The following is a 21,676-nucleotide window of genomic DNA, read 5'->3' on the forward strand; positions in this document are numbered from 1 at the left end:
GGTGCAATCATAGCTAACGGCAGCCTCCAACTCCTGGACATAAGCCATCCTCCAAGTCTCAGCCTCCTGAGTAGTTAAGCTTACAGCTGTGAGCCACTGCATGAGTCCTGTCGGCTTTCCCTTATCTTCTCCTATATTATGACTGTTTACATATATGTATCTTTAGTTAATACTGGAGGAAGGATATAACTTAAATATTTCTGTAATTTAATCAACATCAAATTACTATGTTACAGTGAAAACTGTCAAGCGATCAGACACTCAAGTCTGTTGTCCCTCTCTCTGTAGGCAAGTTACGTGGAAGTTAGGTTTTAACTGGAAGGTTCTCTGGCGACTTTGGAAGAATAAGGAAACCAGTCACATGCTCACAATCCATCTCTACAACTTAGACTCTGCTGGTGTACTCTTGGTTCAACATACTCGTCCTCTGAAATCACTGAAAATTTTTAAGAAATTATCACTGAGAATAAAGTTTTTGCAAAATGTCCTTTTGAGAAATCATGAATTAAATGGCTTATCACAGATCTAAATTATCAGAAGCATTACATAAGAAGCATGTTCCAGGGCCAGGAGTTTTAGCTGAAGTTTGTTGCTCATTTGAACCACCTGCCTAATTTTCCCTGGTGGTACTATTTAAAACTTAGTCCAAAATCTTCCAATCTCAAACTTTCCTCTTCCTAGTAGAGGTTAAGACACAGCACAAAATGAACATTTTTTTCCTGGGGAAAAAAAAAAATTTAACAAATCTACTTAAAGAGTACTTGTATTATTCAGAATATTCCCAGTATTTTGATGTTCTCATTTGAGAACATACTTTTTAAAGAAATAGTTTTACTTATCCAGAAATTATGTTCTTTTACAGAAGGCAGTATTTCCTTTCGTAGGTTTATTCTCTCTCTCTCTTCACTCATAACCTACAACTTGGCTGGAATAAGATGAAAAAAAGTATTCTGCCACCCTGGACTTTTTTTCCCAAACAACTCCTGTTTTGTTTTCTATTTTCTGGCAGCCCAGAATTAATAAAAGAGAACAAAGATAAGAGAAAACCTGCCATGACCAGCTATCTTTTTCTTAAAGAAATAAAAATACTATTAACGTACCCTCCAGCTGCAGCTGCATGTAGACAAGTCCTGCCAAAATCATCTGGGGTATCTATATCAAATCCTACAAGAATGAATACATCTTATTTATAACAGACATATTATTTTACACTAAAGAATTGTGTCATGAAACGTCAAGAATCACATCCTCCCCTCCAATCCCAAACAAAACTATGGGTTAAGTGCTAGAGTGCCTGTTTAAAAGGCAATAGGATACAATGGAGTATTATTTAGCAACAAAAAGAAATAAAGTACTGATACTGATCCATGAATAACCCTTGAGAACATTATATTAAGTGAAACAAGCCAGTCACAGAAGATCACATGTTGGGTGAGTCCATTTATAGGAACTGTTCAGAACAGGCACATTTTATAGAGATGAAAAGTAGATTAGTGGTTGCCTAGGGCTGAGGGAAGAAAGAAATGGAGATTAACTGCTAATGGTCTTTCTTTAACAGGGGATGAAGAGGCTTTTTGTATTTTTTTTTGAGACAGAGTCTCGCTCTGTCTCCTAGGCTAGTGTGCAGTGGCACAATTATGGCTTACTGCAACCTCTGCCTCCTGGGTTCAAGCGATTCTCCTGCCTCAGCCTCCCAAGTAGCTGGGATTACAGGTGCTCGCCACCACGCCCAGCTAATCTTTTTTTTGTATTTTTTTTTTTAGTAGAGATGGGCTTTCACCATGTTGGCCAGGCTGGTCTTGAACTCCTGACATCAAGTGATCTGCCTGTCTCGGCCTCCCAAAGTGCTGGGATTACAGGCATGAGCCACCATGCCAGACCTGAACCCAACACGTTCTAAAAGGGGTTATTAAATTATCCATACTGGACCCATCTGCATTAATTTTTAAAAAGCAGGAAAGAGACCATCTTAAAATTTTGAGGGGTTTGAGGAGACATACAAAAGGCTGCAAAGGTTACACTTACCTGAAGAAAGAAGTTTTCTGCAGCAATCTGAGAAGCCGCTTAAGGCTGCCAAATGGAGGGGGAACATTCCATGTATGCCACGCCTAAAGTTAATAGAACAGGACAGTATCTTCATTTTAACCCAAGAAAAATACAATCAATTAAATACATTACAAAGAGACCACTTAAGTGAAAGATAACTAAGAGTCAAAATGTCTAACACTTTGGAGAGTAATTTGGTTAAAGGTTGATGGTGGGCATAACTTATTATCCAGCTATTTTTCTCCAAAAGTCGGGTTTCTCACCTTCAGCACTACTGTCATTATGGACTTTGCTGGGGAAACGTGAGAAGCCATTCTGTGCATGCAGGCTTATAGGCTGTTCAGCAGCATCCCTGGGCTCTACCCAATGGATGTCATTAACATTAACACCTTCCTCCCCAAATTGTGACAACCAAAAATGTATCTGGACATTTGCTTAGGGAGCAAAATTCACTACCCTGTCACCCCACCATTGAAACATTTCCATAATGCAACATGTTCAAGAATATTTATTGTAGTAATTCTGTAATAGTGAGAAACTGTAAGCAACTTGTATTTGCAAATAAGGGGAATGAATATATTGTGAAATCTTTATACAATAATTCTGTAAAATAAATGAACTAGAGCAACTTGTACAGATGTGAAAGAAGGCCTAAATTTGTATCTAGATGGCTAAATTAACAAGCTCATGTAATTTTTTTGGAAAAAGTTACAAAACAGATAGGTGCAGTACCATACCATTACAGAAAGTAAAAAAGATTTAAAACTTGTTAATGAACACACGTAAATGTGATACAAAGAATGATAAACGTAAATTTAAGTATGGTGTTTCTTGCAGAGCATTAGCAGGAGGACTCATCTTTCAAACAAAGTATTACAATGGGAACTTTAATATATAAAATAAATACAAGTGAATTGTTCTGACCAAAATGGGGGTGGGAGTAAGAAATCCTTCGTAGGATTCCAAGGAATCCCTGAGCTTGGCACAGCACAGCTTGGAAAGTATTATCTACAGATAGTATTTGGATGAAAAAAAAGCATCTGGCACATACAGCTTTCTGGGATTTTTAAGTACTTCTAGGTTAAAAATAAAGAGATCACAAAAATTAACAGCTCTGATCAAAACTGCGTTATTACTCAAAGTGAGAAAGAACTGGGGTAACATACATAAAAATACACTGGCTTACCAAATAAAATTGTATTTAAACATTTTAACCCACCACTTTGTCAATACAAAAGACAGTTCAAGCAATGAATATAACATTGAGGATAAAATCCACATTTCCACGTGAAATGTCTAGAAAACTGCAGTTCACTTCCCTTTGTGCTTGCCTGTATCAGTTATCAACACCTCGGTAAGTACTTACTTTGCAGTGTCAGCACCACTTGTAATAAGGGTGTTAATCAGCAGCTCATGGCCATACCGTGCTGCTATGTGCAAAGGGGTATTTCCATTCTTATCCTCACAGTCGATTACAGCTCCTGCAATATAGGACTGTCAGACACTGGACCATATAAAGATCAAGTCAAACCTACTACATGAAAAGTAATAAAAAACGCTGTTCACATACAAACTAATAGATATAGCAATTTTAACTAGATTTCATTTATAGCTCATTTATCGGGCCAGGCAATGGATTTACAGCTTCTATACTTAAAGCAATTGTGTGAATTAAGCATAAGATTTTACTAGATTTTTAAATTGACAAGAGGGTTCTGGGGTCCAATAAGTTTGAAAACTACTGTATTAAAACAAAATTAAACACGTTTCTTTAGAACAAGACTTCAGAACTTTAATGTGCATACTCTTTGTCATCAAGACTGCATGCAATGCTTCAAAAAGTATTGGATCGTGAACCTATTTCAACTTTTCCCCTGCAAAACCATAGCACCTATTATCTTGAGGATAAGTTTCTTGGAATATGCCTTGGAAAACACTGATTTAAAGTAATACACCTAAAAGTTCTTTTGATTTAAAAGTTTAGCTTGCCTGATATTAATTTAAACACAAAAGAATACAAACTCAAGAAATTAAAATCCTGAAAATAGTTGCAGATACTCAACAGGGGAAAATGATAAATGTATAATGTATATACAGAGTACACACATTAATATATAATACAAATTATGGTAGAAAGTAATTTTCTATTTAGCAATATTGAAAAAAGCTAATACTAACTGCTGAAGAAATAACACAGTTCAGGGAAATAAAACATAAAAAACGAAAGTATGAAAGATACAGCTACATGGTATTTTATACTCTTTAATATTTTATTTTCATGAGCTCTGAAATCATATATTAAAAATACACAAACTGCGATGACAATTTCTCAATACCATTCATTTTGTGGATGTTTTTACTACATTTAAGAAAAAAACAAAAAAAAACAAAAAAAAACAGAAATACTTTTTACCACTCTGGATAATGGTTTGTGATCGGGAGAATCTACCGTGGAGAGCAGTCATGTGTAGTGGGGTTTTCCCATCTTTACTCTGGGGGGGAAAAAAAAAAATTACTCACTCTACTATATCTGTAAAGTGTAATCCTTAGTTTTACTTTGAATACCCTCTTGCATCTTTATTTTTATAACTATTTTACATGAATTAAGTTTAACTGAGGCCTATGGAGGTAAAACAGCTGTTTAAAATTAGGAATTAATTTTTTTAGCATGTGCATCATAAAACACAAATATACAAAAATTCCTTGCTTACAGTTTATAAAAATTGGGAGTGGGACAGTAAGGATGTGTCTCCCAAGTTTCAGATTCAAAATTTCACACTGCTCCGTTTCCATTCTAAGAAATTCTGAATCCCTCCTTGACCAAGTAAAGTGAGTATTAGAATTAACCTTGTGAATTTTGTGTGGATACATTTAAAAAAATAAATACAAATAATTAAAACTACATATATTTGTTTATAGTTATGTGTACTAAACATTTTCTCAAATCACTTAAAATAATAAATCAGACTGGCTGCACACATATATATTTCATGTAGAAGTTCTAAAGGAGTTCCAAATATGAAGAAAAACAATCCCTGATTTAGGTTATCTTTTCTTCTGATTAGGTGGTGTCCTTTCTTTTCTAAAATCTTTCAGTTAACCAAAACATACACGTTACCAACACAAAGGAAATAAACTACTTAGCAGCTTCCTAATCTCACAGCAACATTCATCAACATGCCTTCTGCATAGCTACTAAAATGGAAATGTCACAAGTATTCTAAGTTTATGCTAACACTACACAACGCAGATATTTTTTAAAAATCCTCATGTCTTTATAATAATAGAGTAATTATAACATCATAAGTATCTACTTAAGTGTTTGATTCTATAATATGAATTTTTCAAGTAAACAAGCCATCAAATTGGCAAGTAATTTTACAGAAGTTCTAATCTTTTGGAGGCAGTATGAGAAAGGAAGGGAAGGAGGAGAGAGGATGCATGCATGTGCAGGCTCTGGAGTCAGAATAACCTAAGCATGAATCTCAGATCTCCTACCACAAGCAAGATTTTTGGACAAGTTGCCTAACTTCTTTGTGCCTTCACTTCCTCAACTGAAAATGAGGATAATACCATCTACATCTCATTGGTCTGTTGTACAGAGTAAATACAATAATACTTTGTAAAACACTCAGGTAACACATCAGTGCTTCTTAGGATATATTTGTTTTACCATTATTTTTAATGTACCAGTTGTTATTTGTTCAACCAGAAAAAAAAAGGGGGGGGGGGCAAAAAAGCATCTTGGCAAAAGGATTCTGTCTTTCCAAAATGTTCCAGATAGGATATATCCTAATTTTTAATGTTAATATTTTAGCTATGGCCTTCTTTTTTTCTTTTTTTGTTTTCTTTTTTTTTTTTTTTTTGAGACTTGCTCTGTTGCCCAGGCTGGAGTGCAGTGGTGTGATCTCAGCTCTCAGCAACCTCCGCCTCCCGGGTTCAAGTGATTCTCCTGCCTCAGCCTCCCGAGTAGCTCAGATTACAGGTGTGCACCACCATGCCCAACTAGTTTTCGTATTTTAGTAGAAATGGGGTTTCACCATGTTGGCCAGGCTTGTCTTGAACTCAAGACCTCAAGTAATCCACCCGCCTCGGCCTCCCAAAGTGCTGGGATTACAGGCATGAGCCACTGCGCCTGGCCTTTTTTTTTTTTTTTTTTTTTTCCCTTAAAGAGATAGGGGTCTTGGTCTGTCAGCCAGGCTGGAATGCAGTGGTGTAATCATAGTTCACTGAAACCTTGAACTCTAGGGTTCAAGTGATCTTCTAGCAACAGCCTCTAGAGTAGCTGGGACTACTGGCATGTAACATTACACCTGGCTAATTTATTTTTTGTAGAGATGGTGTCTAAGTTGCCCAGGCTGGTTTTGAACTCTTGGGCTCAATGTGATTCTCCGGCCTTGGCTTCCCAAAGTGCTGGGTTTACAGGTGTGAGCCACCATGCCTGGCCAGCTATAGCCAATTTTTACAGACATAAGGAAAAACAGAGATTCCATTGATTAGAAGGATAAGAAAAACAAGAGGAAAACAAAACAAAACAAAAAAACCCCACAACTCAAAACAAAATAAAAACTTGTAATAAAAATTTGATTAACAAAATGATGAAATTTGGAAGATATAACTATAGTTAACATTTATATATATATATAGCATGTTTCACGCACAGTTTTAAAACACTTCATATGGTCAGGCACAGTGGCTCATATCTATAATTCCAGTGCTTGGGGAGGCCAAAGCGGGAGGACTGCTTGAACTCAGGAGTTTGAGGCTGCAGTGAGCTGATGGTGCTACTGCACTCTACGCTGGTCAACAGAGTGAATTCTGTCTCCCCATCTCCCTTCCTCCTAAAAAGCCAAAACCAAATCTACTTCATATATATTATTTAATCCTCACAACCCTATCAGATTGATACCATTAATCTTGCTTTATAGATGAGGAAATGTAGGCCCCAGGGTTAAGTGATTTTACTAGGTCTCATAGCTAATAAGTGATGAGTCCTTTATTTATTTATTTATTTTGTTTTAGAGACAAGGTCTTGCTATATTGCCCAGACTAGACTTGAACACCTGGCTTAAGCGATTCCCTCACCTCAGCCTTCCGAGGGTAGCTGGGACTAAAGGCACACACAACCAGGCCTGGTTAGAATCCTTTATTATGAGCCTATACGTAGCACTGGATCAACATTTTTACTTTCTACATACTGATAATAAAACCTATTCTAAGTATACAAAGGAAAAAGAGATTCAGATTACCAACTAAAAAGTTTGCCATAAGACACGTTAAGGGGGAGAAGGCACAGTTATTTCTTTCTGAATTGGAGAAACAATGTGGAGTTTTCTTTTTCTTAATCACCTCAAATCATTTTAGCAGAAAACTAGGAGTATTAAGAAAAAAAAAAAAAAGAAAAATAACAAAAACCAAAAATTAGAGCTACAAAAATCCTAACAGTTGATCTCACAGGCAACCAAAAACAGTAACTACAAGCCAAACATTTCACAGTATTTTTTTAGGTTTAAATTTCAAAACAAGCATTTGGTGTATTTTGCTTAGCTGACCAAAATCTATTCTTAAAGTACAATGTGGGTGGGAAAACGTGTGCATATAAATGAAACAATCAGTGCAGTAAGGCTCATGTCAAGCAGTTCTAAAAAACAGACCTATACTGCTTTATAAACCTGATTCATTTTAGCTCTACCACTTTGTAGGGAAATGAATTTAAAACCTTAGAAACTGAGTTATTACAAACTTAAATTCACATTCCAATTTCTAGTCATCTATAACTTGATCAAGGTCAGAAACAACAAAATGGAGAATGTAGTATAGGAAAAAAAGATCAAGCAGGAAAAAAGAGATAATGTGGTAAGAATATGAGGGTTAGTAAACCAAATTTTTATAATAAAGGGCAAGTGTCAAGTGTCCCCATAGTCAATCAATAACTTAATAACATCGATTTTACAAATTATAAAAAATACAGTTGTCAGGAATGAATATATATTCTTGCTGGATGAAAACTCACAGTTATCAACATATCGTGTGTAAGAGCTGGAAGGGACCTGAGAAATCAACATGGGAAATGTGTTTCAACAGAATTTGACAATAAAATAATTGGACAACTGCATATAAATGAGATGTCATACACTCTCAGGTGCGGTTAAGATGACTTTCGTGAAATCTGTTTTGAAACCAACATCACAGGCTGTTGCTGTCAAACCTACTTAAATATATCTTAATCCCTTTGCTAAAAAATTCACTTGTCATATATGAAATTCACCACTGAGTTTTACAAATTATTAAGGAGGTAACTTCAAATAGGACCACTGGTTTGAGCATTTTACTCTAAGTAGGCCTCTTACAGGACTGATTCTCAATTCTACATTTCAAAAGAAAATACAGACTTAAAAACAATCACAGGTACTATAGTCACCTATGTAGACACTAACAGAATCAAGTGATTCATTATCATCAAATTATATTAAATATTCATGCCAAAATGGCAGGGCACAACAGGAAGCCCAATCTCTACCCTTTAAAGACAGCATCATGTGAACCAAAAAATGCATAGTAGCTGATGACACAGGTAAAAGTTCCGTAATTTCCATAATACTAACACACAAAGATGATTTTATCTACATTCACTATCATAAACAGGTCTCACAGAGAATGAGAAAACTTGGTTGTGATGTTTGCTTTTGAAAATGTTAAGATTAATTCCAAATTTTTTATTTTTGAAATGGCCTAACTTTTATTAAAGAAACATTACTGTGCCTTTGAGGAAAAAACTAACTTTTCTCCTCACAAGTGTTTAGATATTTTTCTGGGCCCTGATTATCCAAAGTGCAGGAATTCTTCAAATTAAAATAAGCAGTTCAAACTTGTAATAAATAAACCTTCTAGTAATTACTTAAACTATAAAAAATGTTACTAGGTGATTTGACCGAGACCTAAAAACTTTTAAAAAGATGGTTTAGCTCTAATCATATTAGGGCATTTTATGACATCTCATGACTTTTCTTCCTTGGGTATAGTATGTATACATTTTGTCCTGTAGTTGAGAGAGGGCAATTGAAAGCAATGACCTAATTACAGATGGATTTGTTGCTGTTACAGCTGTCAGAATTGACCCGTGGCATCATTAAAGGCTTCACTAAAGTTCGGTAAGAAAATCTGATGTAATTAAAATGCTCTGAAAATCACATTTTAAGCTTAAACATTTTTACTAATCCTAAATGGCTCAATTTTGTGTCTGGTGTTCTTCATACCACCAGATACAGTTTGGCAAGTACTCAAAGGATGAATTGACAAAATTAATACAGCAACAACTAAAGAATTCTCAAAAATCTAAAATGATTATATATTATAAAATAGCAATGCTCAAAATCTGGATTGCATGTGCTCTCTTATAAAATTATACAGCGAAAGCATATTTATTTGGGTCCAGAATATTCATTCATTTGAGGCAAGGTCTCACCTGTCGCCCAGGGTAGAGTACAGTGGTGTGATCATAGTTCACTGTAACTTTGAACTTCTGGGCTCAAGTGATCCTCCAGCCTCAGCCTCCTGAGTACCTAGGACTACAGGATAATTTTTAATTTTTTTTTGGTAGAGATGGAGGTCTCGCTATGTTGCCCAGGCTGGTCTTGAACTCCTGGACTCAAGTGATCTTCTCGCCTTGGCCTCCTAAAGCACTGGGATTACAAGTGTGGGCCAGACTGTATCTGGCCAAAATTTTCATTCGTTCTTTATTTTTTGAGACAGGGTCTCACTCTGCCACCCAGGCTGGAGGGCAGTAGCATGATCTCAGCTCACTGCAGCCTTGACCTCCAAGGCTCAAGAGATCCTCCCACTTCAACCTCCCAAGAAGCTGGGACTAAAAGCGTGAGCCACCATGCCAAGCTCATTTTCTATTTTTTTGTGGAGCCAGGTTATGCTGTCCAGGCTAGTCCTGAACTCCTAGGCTCAAGTGATCCTCCTACCCCAGCCTCCCAAAGTAGTGGGATTACAGGTAGGAGCCACTATGCTAGCCCAGAATTTTCACATATTTCTAAAATCCAAATGCTTACTCTTGAAAGTGATTCTAACAACAACAACAACAAAAAAACAAACAAAAAGCAACTATTCCTTATGTGCAATACACTGACAGTTTTTTTCCCTAACACTGTGTAAAATTTGAAAAGATCTGTAGAGTGAACATCCGTATACATACCATCTAAATTGTACCACACCATAGAGTATTTTACTCTATGTCTTTTATTGTAGATTCATCTATCCTTCCATCCACCCAGTTATTTGATGCTTTTTAAAATTAGATACAGACATCATACATGTCACCTCTAAACACAACATTAACTAGGGTTAAACATCTGTTTAGTATTTTCCTTCTAAGAGAAAATTTATATGCTATGAAAGCATACAAATGAACCACCTTATCAGTTTTGACAAATGTATATAACATAAACCCCTGCCAATATACAAAACATCACATAAAGTCCCTTCATGCCCCCTTCCCAGTTGATCCCTCCTCGCAATGACAATAATTGTTCTGATTTTTTTCAATTATAGATTCTGGAACCCCATATAAATGGAATTTTATTGGTTCTAGAACCTTACGTAAATGGAAAGAATGTAATACTATTGAGTAAGGCTTTCACTCAGCATAATATTTTAAAGATTTATCCATGTTCTTGAGTTTATCAATAGTTCCTTTTTATTGCTGAATGGTATTCACCATTGACGTTGTTTTAACAGTGACATATGAAATACTTGAAGCATAGATTCTGATTTTGTTCCTTACCTTCATATTGACATCGGCCCCATTGCCAACTAGAAGCTCTAAACACAATGCTCCATGCGTTGATGCAGCAGCAAAGTGCAAAGGAGTAAATCCTTTTTCATTCTTTTGATTTACAATAGCACCACAGTCTATAAGTTCATTCACCACAACATCTTGTCCATTATAGCAGGCTACATGAAGAGGTGTATTTCCATAGGCATTTGGTTCATTCATCTATTAGAAGGGAAAAAAATCTGAATGTTAAAGTAGTTTTGCTAATTATCAATGTTGTGAGCTATTTTAGCAACCTGTGATTGCAATCAAATTACTAAAGTGAGAAACGGAGACAGGATAAATACAGAGACGAGGCTTATAATTCTAAAGTTGGTTTAAAATAATAAACCCTTGACAAGCGTTTTGGTATTACATTGATTTTACACATTCAGGGACTATAATTCACATATACAATGTCTACTTCATGACAAAACTGAATAATACAAAAGAGATATTTTAGGAAAATGTAAACTAATGTATTTTTAAAGGCAGTCTAGGTAAAGGATTTACTATAGAATTAATTATAATCATAAAAAATGAACACAAACTGAAGATTCTGAGGTATATTCAGTAACATGCATATTTTCAACTTTTTCATTTTGCAGTGACAAAGGCTAACCTTAGTAATAAAGTACAGATCAAGATTAAAAAAAAAAATGAATGGCATATTCTATTTATTTAATTCATTTTTTGCCACAAACTTGGGCTCTAAATGTTTTCCAGTGTCATATGCAGGTATTTTATCACAAGTAAAAAGAGTATGCTCAAAAATGAGAAACAATTCATGTAATTAAGGGTTTTGCTTTTCTATTTCTTTTTTTTTTTTTTTGAGACAGGGTCTCACTCTGTCGCCCAGACTGGAGTTGAGTGGCACGATCTCAGCTCACCGAAACCTCTGCCTCCCAGGCTCAAGCAATTCTCCTGCCTCAGCCTCCTGAGCAACTGGGATTACAGGCACATACCACTACCAACTGGCTAATTTTTGTATTTTAGTAGAAACGGCGTGTCACCATGTTGGCCAGGCTGGTCCTGAACTCCTGACCTCAAATGATCCACCTGCCTCGGCCTCCCAAAGTGCTGGGATTACAGGCATGAGACCCTGTGCCCAGCCTTGTTTTTCTATTTCTAATAAATAAGGGAATACTTTACATGATTAGTGTGTAGTAAAGAATCTGACCTCTCCCAAAGAGAGGTCTGTCCTTTGCCCTTGGCTTCAGGGAGGTAATCTATGATATACCTGATAAAACAGTCTCTATTTAGAGTGGGAGCTTTGGGTCACCAGGTATCATGTATTTGGAGACTGAAATCAACCACATGGACAACCAATCAAGCCATGTAATGGAGCCCCAATAAAAACCGAAAATGAAGCTCAGGTGAGCATTCCTTGTTGGAAATACTTCATTCATACTGTCACACTGATGCCAGGGAAGGAGAGTAATGTGTTCTGACTCCGTGAGGAGGGGACAAGGGAAACTTTGCCTTTAGAATACTCCTGCACTCTACCCTATGTGTCTCTTCTTTTGGCTGATCTCAGTTTGTATCTTGTCCCTGTAATAAACCACAACTGTGAGTATAAAGCTTTTAATGAAGTTTGTGAGACTTTCTGGTGAATTATCAAACCTGAAAGTGGTTTTGAAAGCCCTCTAAACTTATAGTTGGTCATAAGTAAAGAGCGGCCTTGTGTGGAGACTCTGGACCCTAATCTTGTAGTTGGCCCCAACATAATGCAGCTTTAGTTAACATTTTCTTTTCTTGGATCACTGGTAATAGAAATCAGAGGAAGAAAAAAAGTTAACACTTAATTTTAATCAAAGTACCTAGATTTTTTCACAAGAAGGTAGAACACAGACAAGGAACAGATTCTCCCTCAGAGCCTCCATAAGGAACCAACCTTGCTGACACCTTGATTTAGAACTTCCATACTTTAAAACTCTGAGAAGTTAAATTTCTATTAGCCCTCCAGTTTGTGGTAATCCTCTAGGAAACTAAAAAAAAAAAAAAAAAACAAAACCACACAACTGGGGGCCAGATATTACTAAAAGGCTGTAAATCTGTCCACTTATTTTGATGAACAAATAGTCACCAGAGTTTACAAATATAACTGTCAATAAAGTCAGTTTTAAAAATTGCACTAGAATGGACTTGAAACAGTAATCAGAAACAAAGTTGCCTCATTTATCTAGATCAAGGGTCTTTTAAGATATTATTTCACTCTGCTGAAACAGAGGTACAAGAATTGAGATTTTTGCAACGTCTTCTTGTGATCCTCACACTTTCAGTATTTATTAGCTTGTTTCAGGCAAAGTGTTTCACATGGTCCATCAGTTAACAGCCTATTTAGCCCTACAGTTCTGTCATGTATTCTTTGTCCAACCAGGCTATCACCTACTTTTCTTAGTTTTTTGTAGCTGATCTAAACTGTATCCCTCTAGCAGATCCTTATGCTGTATCTTCTAATTTACTGTTTTAAAGAACCAATGAGTTCTTCAAAATGTGTGTTTTGAAGAATCAGTGACTTTGTCAGAACTCTCCCTGAAGTAAGAATAAATACGCTGAGTGGGCTGGGCGTGGTGGCTCATGCCTGTAATCCCAGCACTTTGGGAGACCAAGGCAGGAGGGTCACTTGAGGTCAAGAGTTAGACACCAGCCTGGGTAACAGCAAGACCTCATCTCTACAAAAATAAAAAAAAATTAGCCTGTAGTTCTAGCTATTCAGGAGGCTTAGGTGGGAGGATCACTTGAGCCCAGGAGTTCAAGGTTGCAGTGAGCTGTGATTGTGCCACTATACTACAGCCTGGGAGACAGAGACTCTGTTTAAAAAATAAATAAATAAATAAATAAATAAATAAATAAATAAATAAGGGAGTAAAGTACTTATGTTTAAAGGATGGCTTGTGAAAAGCTACAGGTATTCTAAGTTATCTCAATTCAGGAATCAAATATATCCAAATAAAGCAGCATCCCCTTTTAACCAAACAGAATTATATAGTAAGGAATACTTACACTTGGTGGGCAAAAAACCTCTTGTTTTCCTGCCTAGCTCTTGCCAATATTCTGTAATGCAAACTGCTATAATCATTTTAAGAGAGTATCAGACTAGGCAAAGAAGACTAACAATAACCCAGCTATCTAATAATAAAAGTGTGTCTGATCTGCTGATTCCCATAAGTGAAATGAACTACAGGGCCTAGAACGTGATATAGAAGAAAAACTGGCAATAAAATACCTTTGAAGTGTATTTTACCTTTTAACATGCTTTGACTATTTACATGCCTTGATCATAAATCAGTGCATTAGATATTATGTAAAGGACTATAAATATCCAATTAAAACATGAAAACATTGTATAATTTCTTAAACCTGAAATAACTTGTCAATAATGTAACAGTAAGTATAAAAGGGCTCCATAATTTTATACTGTTCAATTAATATACCTACATCAACTCCAAGATCTAGAAGGTACTTGACTACGCTGATCATTCCACTAGAGGCTGCTGCATGAAGAGGTGTATAAGACTTTTTATCCTTGCATGTCACTTCAGCTCCATGCGACACAAGCAATTTCACTACTTCAATGTGACCTAAAAATGTGTTTTTGAAGAAAAAAATAGAGATGAGCATATGAAAACTATTAAATATAATCCCAAATATCTTTAAGCAAATTTAAAAAATGCAAAATAGATGATGTATGACAAGTCATCAATGAATCATGTTAACTTGAGAGAGGATAGAAGGAAAATTTTAAGACTTCAGGGGTGGCCATAATGGCTCATGCCTATCATCTCAGCACTTTGGGAGGCTGAAGTGGGAGGATCACTTGAGCCCAGGAATTTGAGACCAGCCTCGGCAACACATTGAGACCCTGTCTCCACCAAAAATAAAAAAAAATTAGCCAGGTATGGTGGCATGCACCTGTAGTCTCAGTTACTTGGGAGGCTGAGATAGAAGAATTACTTGAGCCTGGGAGGTTAAGGCTGCAGTGAGCTGTGATCATGCCACTGCACTCCAGGGTGGGCAATGGAGCAAGGCCTTATCTCGAAACAAAACAAGACAAAAAAATAGAATTCAGGATAATTTTGATAAGTGTTGGCAGAGATAATTAGTAATTAAGAAGAATGTTGGCCCTCTGTATATACTGGTTCCATATCTGCAGATTCAACCAACTGCAGATTGAAAATATTTGAAAACATAAAAACAGTAAAAAAAAAAAAAAAATTAAAAATGCAGTACAACTACTATTTACATTGTATTAGGTATTATAAGTAATCTAGAGATGAATTAAAGAACAGGTTATACGTACACACTATGGCATTTTATATAAGGAACTTGAGTAACTTCTAATTTTGGTATCCAAAGGAGTCTGAAACTAATACCCTAAGGATAACAAGGGACAACTAAAATTCCTTTGATTATTTTATTCAGTGAAAACCCTGCAATCTATCATCTTCCTTTTGCCTAGATCTTGTTTTTTGTCTAAGGTTACTTTAATACATTCATAAATTCTAAAGTTAGCTTTTCATTTCTAATGCTGGCATACCATATTGTATGTACTTTGCTTTACTGTACTTTGCAAATATTGCATCTTGTTCCTTAAAAATTGAAAGTTTGTGGCAACCCCGTGTCAAACAAGTCTATTGGCATCATTTTTTCCATCAGCATGTGTTCATTTCATGTGTCTGTGTCATGTTTTGGTTATTCTTGCCAATATTTCAAACATTTTCAATATTATTTTATCTGTTATAGCGATCTGTGATCACTGGTCTTTGACATTCCTACTGTAATTGTTTTGGGGCATCACAAACCGCACTCATATAAAGTGGTGAACTGATCAGGCACGGTGGCTCACGCCTGTAATCCCAACACTTTGTGAGGCTGAGGCAGGCAGATCACCTGAGGTCAGGAGTACAGACCAGCCTGGCCAAAATACTGAAACTCTGTCTCTACTAAAAATACAAAAATTAGCTGGGCATGCTGGCACACACCTGTAGTTCTGGCTACTCGGGAGGCTGAGGCCCGAAAATCACTTGATCCCTGGAAGTAGAGGTTGCAGTGAGTCAAGATCATGTCACTGCACTCCAGCCTGGATGACAGAGTGAGACTCTGTCTCCAAAAAAGTGGTTAACTTAATAAATGTTGTGTATTCCAACTACTCCATTTCCCCATCTATCTCCTCTTCAGACCTTCTTCTTCACTCAGACACAACAGGATTAAAATTAGGCCAAATAATAACCCTACAGCAGCCCCTAAGTGTTCAAGTGAAAGACGGTTGCGCACCTCTCACTTTAAATCAAAAGCTAGAAATGACTAAGCTTAGTGAGAAAGGCATGTTGAAAGGTGAGACAGGCTGAAAGCTAGGCCTCCTGTGACAAAGTTACCAAGTAGTGAATGCAAAAGAAAAATTCTTCAAGAAAATTAAAATTAGTCCATACCAGTGAATGGACTAATGATAAGAAAGCTAAGTAGCCTTACTGATGATACAGAGAAAGTACTAGTGGTCTGGATAGATGACCAAAACAGCTACAAAATTTGCTTAAGCCAAAGCCTAATCGAGAGCAAGGCCGTAACTTTCTTCAATTCTATGAAGGCTGAGAAAGGTGAGGAAGCTATAGAGGAAAAGTTTGATCGAGCAAAGGTTGATTCATGAGGTTTAACGAAAAAAGATGTCCCTGTAACAAAAAAGTGCAATGTGAAGCAGCAAGTGCTGATGTATTAATAGAAGCTGTAAAAAGTTATCTAGAAGATCTAAGATTATTAATGAAGGTGGCTACATTAAACAACAGATTTTCCATGTAGATGGAACGGCCTTCTATTGGAAGATGCCATCAAGGACTTTCGTTGCTGGAGAGAAATCTATGCCTGCCATCAAAACTTCAAAGGACAGGCTGACTCTCTTGTTAGAGGCTAACGCAGCTAGTGACTTTAAGTCAATGCTCATTTACCATTCTGAAAATTCTACAGCTCACATGAATTATGCTAAATCCACTTTGCCTATGCTCAAAAATGGAACAAAGCCTGGATGACAACACATCTGTTTATAACATGGTTTACTGAATATTTTAAGCCCACTGTTGAGACATACTGCTCAGAAAAAGAAGATTCCTTTCAAAATATTACTGCTTATTCACAATGTACTTGGCCATCCAAGAGCTCTTATAGACAAGGAGATTACTGTTGTTTTCGTGCCTGATAACACAACAGTCACTCTGTTGTCCCTGAATCAAGAGTAATTTCAACTTTCAAAGTCTTATTATTTAACAAATAACATTTGACGTGGATATAGCTGCCATAAATAGTGATTCCTCAAAGTAAATGGAAGACCTTCTGGAAAGGATTCATCATTCTAGATGCCATTAAGAACATTCCTGGCCAGGTGCGGTGGCTCATGCCTGTAATCCCAGCACTTTGGGAGGCCAATCACCTGAGGTCAGCCGTTTGAGACCAGCCCGGCCAACATGGTGAAACCCTGTCTCTACTAAAAATACAAAAATTAGCTAGGCGTGGTGGCAGGTGCCTATAATCCCAGCTACTTGGGAGGCTGAGGCAGGAGAATCACTTGAACACAGGAGGCAGAGGCTGCAGTGAGCCAAGATCACACCACTGCACTCCAGCCTGGGCAACAAAGTGAAACTCTGTCAAAAAAAAAAAAAAAAAAAGAAAAAAGAAAGAAAGAAAGAATATTTCTGATTCATGGGAGGAGGTCAAAGTATTAATATTAACAGGAGTTTGGAAGAAGTTGATTCCAACCCTCATGGATGACTTTGAGGGATTCAAGACTTCAACGAAGGAAATAACTGCAGATGTGGTAGAAATAGTGAGAGAACTAGAATAAGAAGTGGAGTCTGAAGACGTGCCTGAATTGCTTATAATCTCATGATAAAATGTGAACAGATGAGGGGTTGCTTCTTATGGATGAGTAAAGACAGTGGTTTTGTGAGATGGAATCTACTCCTGAAGATGCTGTGAATGTTGTTGAAATGACAACAAAGCTTTTAGAGAAATGACTCCAATTTTGAAGGAAATTCTACTGTGGGTAAAAATGCTATCAAACAGCTTCACATGCTACAGAGAAATCTTTTGTGAAAGGGAAGAGTCCATCGATGCAGTACATCTTTGTCTCATTTCAAGGAACTGCCACAGCCATCCAAACCTTCAGCAACCATTCACATTGAGGCAAAACTCTCCATTAGCAGAGATTATGACTTGCTAAAGGCTCATGTGATAGTTAGCATTTTTTTTTTAGCAATAACATTTTTTAATTAAGACAAGAACACCGAAAATTAATAAAAAAGAAAAAAACAAAGACCTGTACATTGTTTTAGATGTATTGCTATTGCACACTTAATAGACTATAGTATAGCATAAACATATTTTGTAATTAATTAATTATTTTTAGAAATGGGGTCTTGCTGTGTCACCCTGGCTGAAGCGCAGTGGTGTGATCACATCTCACTGTAACCTCAAACTCCTGGATTCACGTGATCCTCCCACCTCAGCCTTCTGAGTAGCTAGGACTACAGATGCATGCCACCACACTGGGCTGATTTTGAAATTTCTTTGTAGAGACAGGGTCTTGCTCTGTTGCCCAGGCTGGTCTTGAACTCCTGGCCTGAAGCAGTCCTTACACCTTGGGCTCCCAAGATGTTAGGATTATAGGTGTGAGCGACTGCAGGGAGACTAAACATATCTTTTATATGCACTGGGAAACCAAAAAATTTTTGTGATTTGCCTATTGCAATATTTACTTTATTGTGGTAGTTTAGCACCAAACCCACAATCTCTCTGATCTCTGCCTTACTGGAATCGTTTCAATCTGGGGGTTTCTGGGGCTTGTTTCTTCAGAATGTTAGCTCTTTAGAACATGCAGCCAAAAAACTCTTTTTCCTTATAATTTCCACCAGATCTTAACCAACTTGGTCTACTCACCATTGTAACCATGAGGAAAGGGTTGGTTATACTGAGTGATGGTTAACAATCAACTTCCAAATCTCAGTGGCTTAAACAATCAGTGTTTTTATTTCTCTCTCAACCCTAACAGGTTGGCAAGAGGGCTCTGCTCAGTTACTCAAGGACCCAGGCTCATGTAACTGACATCATCTTGAATGTGGCTGGTCACTGTGCCAGAAGGGGAAACAGACTGCAGAGTTTCCCATCAGTAATTAAATGCTCCAGCCCAGACTGATGTTGCTTTCATTCATTAGCCAGAACTAGTCCTAGGCCCCACCCAACCACACAAGAAGGCCAGGAAGGGGGCCATGTATCTGGAAGGTGAGAGGACCACTATTCTCCTTTCATAACTTGTCACTTTTTGTCAGATTAGATTATACAGTGTTTTCTCCTTCTCCCACAATCCTTCCCATCTCTGTGTCTTTGTTCATGAAACACCTTCTTTATGTGGAATGTTCTGCTTGGATGTCTCCTCCCAATCATTACTATTATACTAATCCTTGAAGAAACATGTCAGATCCAACCTTTCCTGACCAACCCAATCAACTCTCTTCCCTAGAAACCCTATAAGCCTTGTGATGTTTCTTAAACGGAATCGTTAATTACTAACTCTTTAATTACTTTTTGTGCATGAATCCCCAAATATATACTTTCAGAAGGCTGTTCTACTTCTTGATATGTTCCACAAGACCAAGAGCAGCATAAAAAACAAGCATCCAATATATATTAGTTACACTGAAGAAATTGCTCGTGATGTCATTTTAAAAATCCCTTCATAGAGAATGAGTCTATAAAAAGTTAATAAATGAGGCTTTCAAACAGAGGCACCCCTCCCTCAAAAAAATTAAGCCAAGATACTGCAAGATGCATAAAGAATCAGGCAGATTCAGTTGTTTATATATAAATTATCAATTAAAGTAGATATTTACAGCCTCTTTCTCCCCATTTTAATATGAAAAAGAAATACGTACTATTATGTTTCTAGAAAAGAAATAATGCAACGAGGCGTTAAGGTAATTTTTAAAAATCAATTAAAAATTTTTTGAGACAGGGTTTTGGCTCTGTCACCTTGGCTGGAATGCAGTGGTGCGATCACAGCTCACTGCAGCCTCAACCTTCTGGGCTCAAGTGAGGTGTGTGCCACCACACCCAGCTAATATTAAAATTTTTTTTTTTGTAGAGAGAAGGTCTCACTATGTTGCCCAGGCTGATCTTCAACTCCTGGGCTCAAGGATCTTCCCACCTTGGCCTCCCAAGGTGTTGGGATTACAGGCATAAGCGACCATGCCCAGCCCAAGGTAAAAAGTATTTATTCAGTACTTTCTGTGTCAAAGTCATCACAATAAGGTAATTTGAAGCTAAACTTGGCTGACTATTTCAAAAAGTACTGAAAGCAACAGGAAAGATGAATGTGTAAAAGGACCTTGACAAAGGTTGATGGCAGGAGCAAGCACAAGGTGGAAGAAGAAAATGATCAATTCATTTGGAGATGAGGTGGGGCGCTAGGGAACAATGACAAATAATTCAATAGCGTAAGTATAAGAAGTGGGGCCTAAAAGGAAATTAACGGAGCCTCAACCAGGAAATGGAAGGCCAGGGCTAATAAGGAAAGCTGGGATAAACAAATTACAAGACTACACATAATCCCCAATGTCTCTTACAATAACATTGATGAATTCTCTGAATATAACCTAGAGGTAACAGTGCTTGTACTTTAGGTTTGTCTGTAAGAGAGGTGACCAGTCAATAGCTTCTTACTTTCACATATTTAACTCTTTAATCCTGTATACCTAGAATGGCTGAACAGTTTTAGAAGCTATATGTCGATATTCATCTTATTCTGTGCTTCAGGGAAGGAAGAGACAGAAAAAGGATAATTATAAATCTCTGCCTGGTTATGCCCATAAATTAAATGGGCAGTGCTATATGGTACTATGGTTTAAATGTGTCCTCTGAAGTTGATATGTTGGAAGTGTAATCCCCAAGGCAACAGTGTTAAGAGGTGGGAACTTTAAAAAAGATGAATTTGACTCCCCACAATGTGATGCTTCAAGAGGGCCCTCACTCGATGCTAGTGCCTTGATCTTGGACTTCCCAGCCTACAGAACTGTGAGGAAATAAATTTCTGTTCTTTATAAATTACCCAGTCTATGACATTTAATTTTAGTAGCACAAAATTGACTAAAACTTGTGGTGAGGTCCAAGAAACACAGAATATCTTTTTCAACCTCAACTGAGATGCCTAAAAAGTGACACTTAGCGGGTGAGAAATAACAAAGCCATTCTGGCCCCCTTGAAATACACACATTCAACTATTCTGGGAGCTCAACTAGAGGCAACCTGCAAAATCCCCCTGGCCTTCAGTTGTATGAAAACCGTTGTTTAGTCAAGCTTAATTCTTAGTAGGTAAAAGCCCTGATGCACTCTGCTTACCACGTAAGCCTCTTAACGTAAGATGTACAGCTTTACATCACATAACCTAGTTGTTCCTGTCTTGAAAAGTAAGCCACACCAGAATATTCAGAAAGACCAAGATGAAAAACTACAGGCTGTGAGAAAGGGACCTCAGGATGCAATACGGAACTTGCTTCTGGCTATTACCTTCAATTAACACAAGAAAATGGCCCAGTACATAACTAGCGGCACATATCTTTGGTATAAACCACCATGAACCAAGCTTTCAGCTTTAAAAATAGGGACATTTGCAGAAATTCAAGACCAGCCTGGTCAACATGGTGAAACCTCATCTCTACTAAACATACAAAAATTAGCTGCGCGTGGTGGCAGGCGCCTGTAGTCCCAGCTACTCGGGAGGCGGAGGCAGGAGAATCGCTTGAACCTGGGAGGTGGAGGTTGCAGTGAGCC

At 37.2% G+C, this 21,676-nt stretch overlaps 1 protein-coding gene across 13 annotated transcripts in view; it reads right to left on the minus strand.

Annotated features, from left to right (window-relative positions):
* Nucleotides 1–21,676, minus strand: part of ANKRD28 (ankyrin repeat domain 28) — a 205,222-nt gene that overhangs the window by 43,085 nt on the left and 140,461 nt on the right. For all 13 annotated transcript variants that reach the window (XR_008660509.2, XR_010113920.1, XM_055295488.2 and 10 more), the window contains 6 exons: nucleotides 14,306–14,448; nucleotides 10,835–11,047; nucleotides 4,460–4,538; nucleotides 3,413–3,527; nucleotides 2,026–2,108; nucleotides 1,101–1,164 (listed from right to left, as the gene is read on the minus strand). Coding sequence is in view for 11 of the 13 variants with exons in the window: in XM_055295488.2 (XP_055151463.1) it covers nucleotides 1,101–1,164; nucleotides 2,026–2,108; nucleotides 3,413–3,527; nucleotides 4,460–4,538; nucleotides 10,835–11,047; nucleotides 14,306–14,448 (697 nt within the window). In the remaining 2 variants the exon portion in view is untranslated. The remainder of the gene's footprint in view (nucleotides 1–1,100; nucleotides 1,165–2,025; nucleotides 2,109–3,412; nucleotides 3,528–4,459; nucleotides 4,539–10,834; nucleotides 11,048–14,305; nucleotides 14,449–21,676) is intronic.

This window comes from Symphalangus syndactylus, chromosome 10 (genome assembly GCF_028878055.3).
Source record: "Symphalangus syndactylus isolate Jambi chromosome 10, NHGRI_mSymSyn1-v2.1_pri, whole genome shotgun sequence".
Lineage (NCBI taxonomy): Eukaryota > Metazoa > Chordata > Mammalia > Primates > Hylobatidae > Symphalangus > Symphalangus syndactylus.